This window comes from Condylura cristata, unplaced genomic scaffold (genome assembly GCF_000260355.1).
Source record: "Condylura cristata isolate star-nosed mole 26May11 unplaced genomic scaffold, ConCri1.0 scaffold00001, whole genome shotgun sequence".
Classification (NCBI taxonomy): Eukaryota; Metazoa; Chordata; class Mammalia; order Eulipotyphla; family Talpidae; genus Condylura; species Condylura cristata.
The window spans coordinates 58,499,426-58,501,287 of NW_004567102.1; the positions used below are offsets into that span (position 1 = coordinate 58,499,426).

At 34.9% G+C, this 1,862-nt stretch overlaps 1 protein-coding gene across 3 annotated transcripts in view; it reads right to left on the reverse strand.

Annotated features, from left to right (window-relative positions):
* FAM184A (family with sequence similarity 184, member A) overlaps positions 1-1,862 on the reverse strand; it is a 76,745-nt gene that overhangs the window by 18,898 nt on the left and 55,985 nt on the right. For all 3 annotated transcript variants that reach the window (XM_012724018.1, XM_004673815.2, XM_012724023.1), the window contains one exon: positions 950-1,103. In XM_012724018.1, the coding sequence (XP_012579472.1) occupies positions 950-1,103 (154 nt within the window). The remainder of the gene's footprint in view (positions 1-949; positions 1,104-1,862) is intronic.

A 1,862-nucleotide genomic window follows, 5' to 3' on the forward strand; every position in this document is an offset into this window, starting at 1 on the left:
CAGTTGACTAGAAGCTACTTGATTGCAAAGACAGAACAGCAGTTCATTTTTTTAATTACCCTTACTTTGGAGAGACAATAGCATGCAAGTAGGTTTTCCACCGATAAATGTTTGTACTTAATAAGATTTTCATTCTCGCTAATCATAATGGTTTTTACTTACTTTTTTTTTTTAACTAATTTTTTCCCCCCACAGTGGTTTTTAAAAGAGGAAGAAAAGACAGCTAGCTATGTTAATTTGGCCTAGGATACCCAGATGATGAACTAGGTCAGTTGATTTTTCCTTGAAGTTCAAAATATAACACTGGTCTTCCTTGTTCCTAAGTCCTATTAGGAAAGAGAGTGCCACTGATGTGTGATATTCAGTAGTAGAATTTGAAACAAAACCAAACAGAAGGAAAATATGTTAGGAAAAATTACAAATGACACTACAAAAACTAATTAAACAAAAAAAACCCTTAAAATACATATGCAATTTTTCTTCAAGATTCAACTCATTTTCTTACAAAAGGAGTAGTGACTTGAATAACTCAAAGACAAAAGCCTCATTTTAAAAAGCATGAAAAATATATTAAACAAAATCCTGAAATGGAAAACCCAATATGGCAATATGGAAAACCCAATACCACAGTCTTAAACACTGGCTCCCTGTGTAACTACTCCTTTGAGTCAGTGGACAGTAGGAATTTCCAGTCTCTATCTAGACCAGGGGGAGAATCAGTGGGTGTTACCTCACAGAGAAGAGAGGATTTGATGGGCCTCACTTTACTGCTTGTCCTCTACCCACTCTATTCAGTTCTTTATCCAGTAACTTCAAATAAAATTATGTAAAACACTTACTCATTTCGATGTTTCAAAAATAAAAAATAAATCATTGTGATTTCATGTTGAATTTTAAAGTAGAAATATGTATAAATTAACATGACCATGTAATAATACTTCCAAAATACCAAGCATAGCCTTTCCTTCGTCTTCTAATTCAAATCGAAGAGTCTGAAGTTCCTGTTCCATTTCCACCCGGAAGCCCTCCATTGACTCTCTGTGTGCATCTTTTAATGACTGCAGTTCTGCAGAATGTTTTTGCTGTAAGTGATTTTCAAGGGCCTACAACAAGAGAAATATACTGAAACTATTATGCTAGAATATAGGAAGAAAAATGCAAACAGAAAATAAAACTCATTTAAGAAAAAGGAGTTGCAATTCATTTTCTAGAAAATTAGATGATAGTCATAAATAGAAAGTAGTAAGATCACCCTAGTAAAATAAGCTAATGAGCATGAAAACAGTTTGATTCACTATACTGTGTTTGAATTGAGATATCAATTTTTTTCCTAAGGCAGTTTTCAAATAAAATTATTTTCAAATCAATTAAGGAGTATAAAACCACATGAAATTGATGAACAGTTACTCTCTGTGTAAAGACTGAGACTTAGAAAAGAAAGGAAGAAAACTAACAAGAAAAGATTTCCTTCTAACTAGGAAAAGGAGGTGAAGACTTCTACACCATTAACCATAACAAATATTTTGTGGCTACTTTATGTAGTCATTATTTGCACCTACATTTCTGAACAAAATTAAAATCTTGGGCTCTCCCTGGTGGTGCAACAGGTTAAAGCACCACATTATGAAGTTCTCCAAAGCCACTGCAGCATGAGTTCGCTCCCCGGCCAGGGAGCTGACCCACATGGCATGGCAGACTTCTTCTGACACACCCGCTGTTCTCCTCAGCAGTGTACTTAGCCAATCTCCCTGTTCTGCTCCCCACTCTGTCTCTGGTGAATCCTCTCACCCACCACACCTCTGGCCTATACGTAGTTCTATAAACATAAATAAATAAATATTTAAAAATAAATCTCTAAGTAG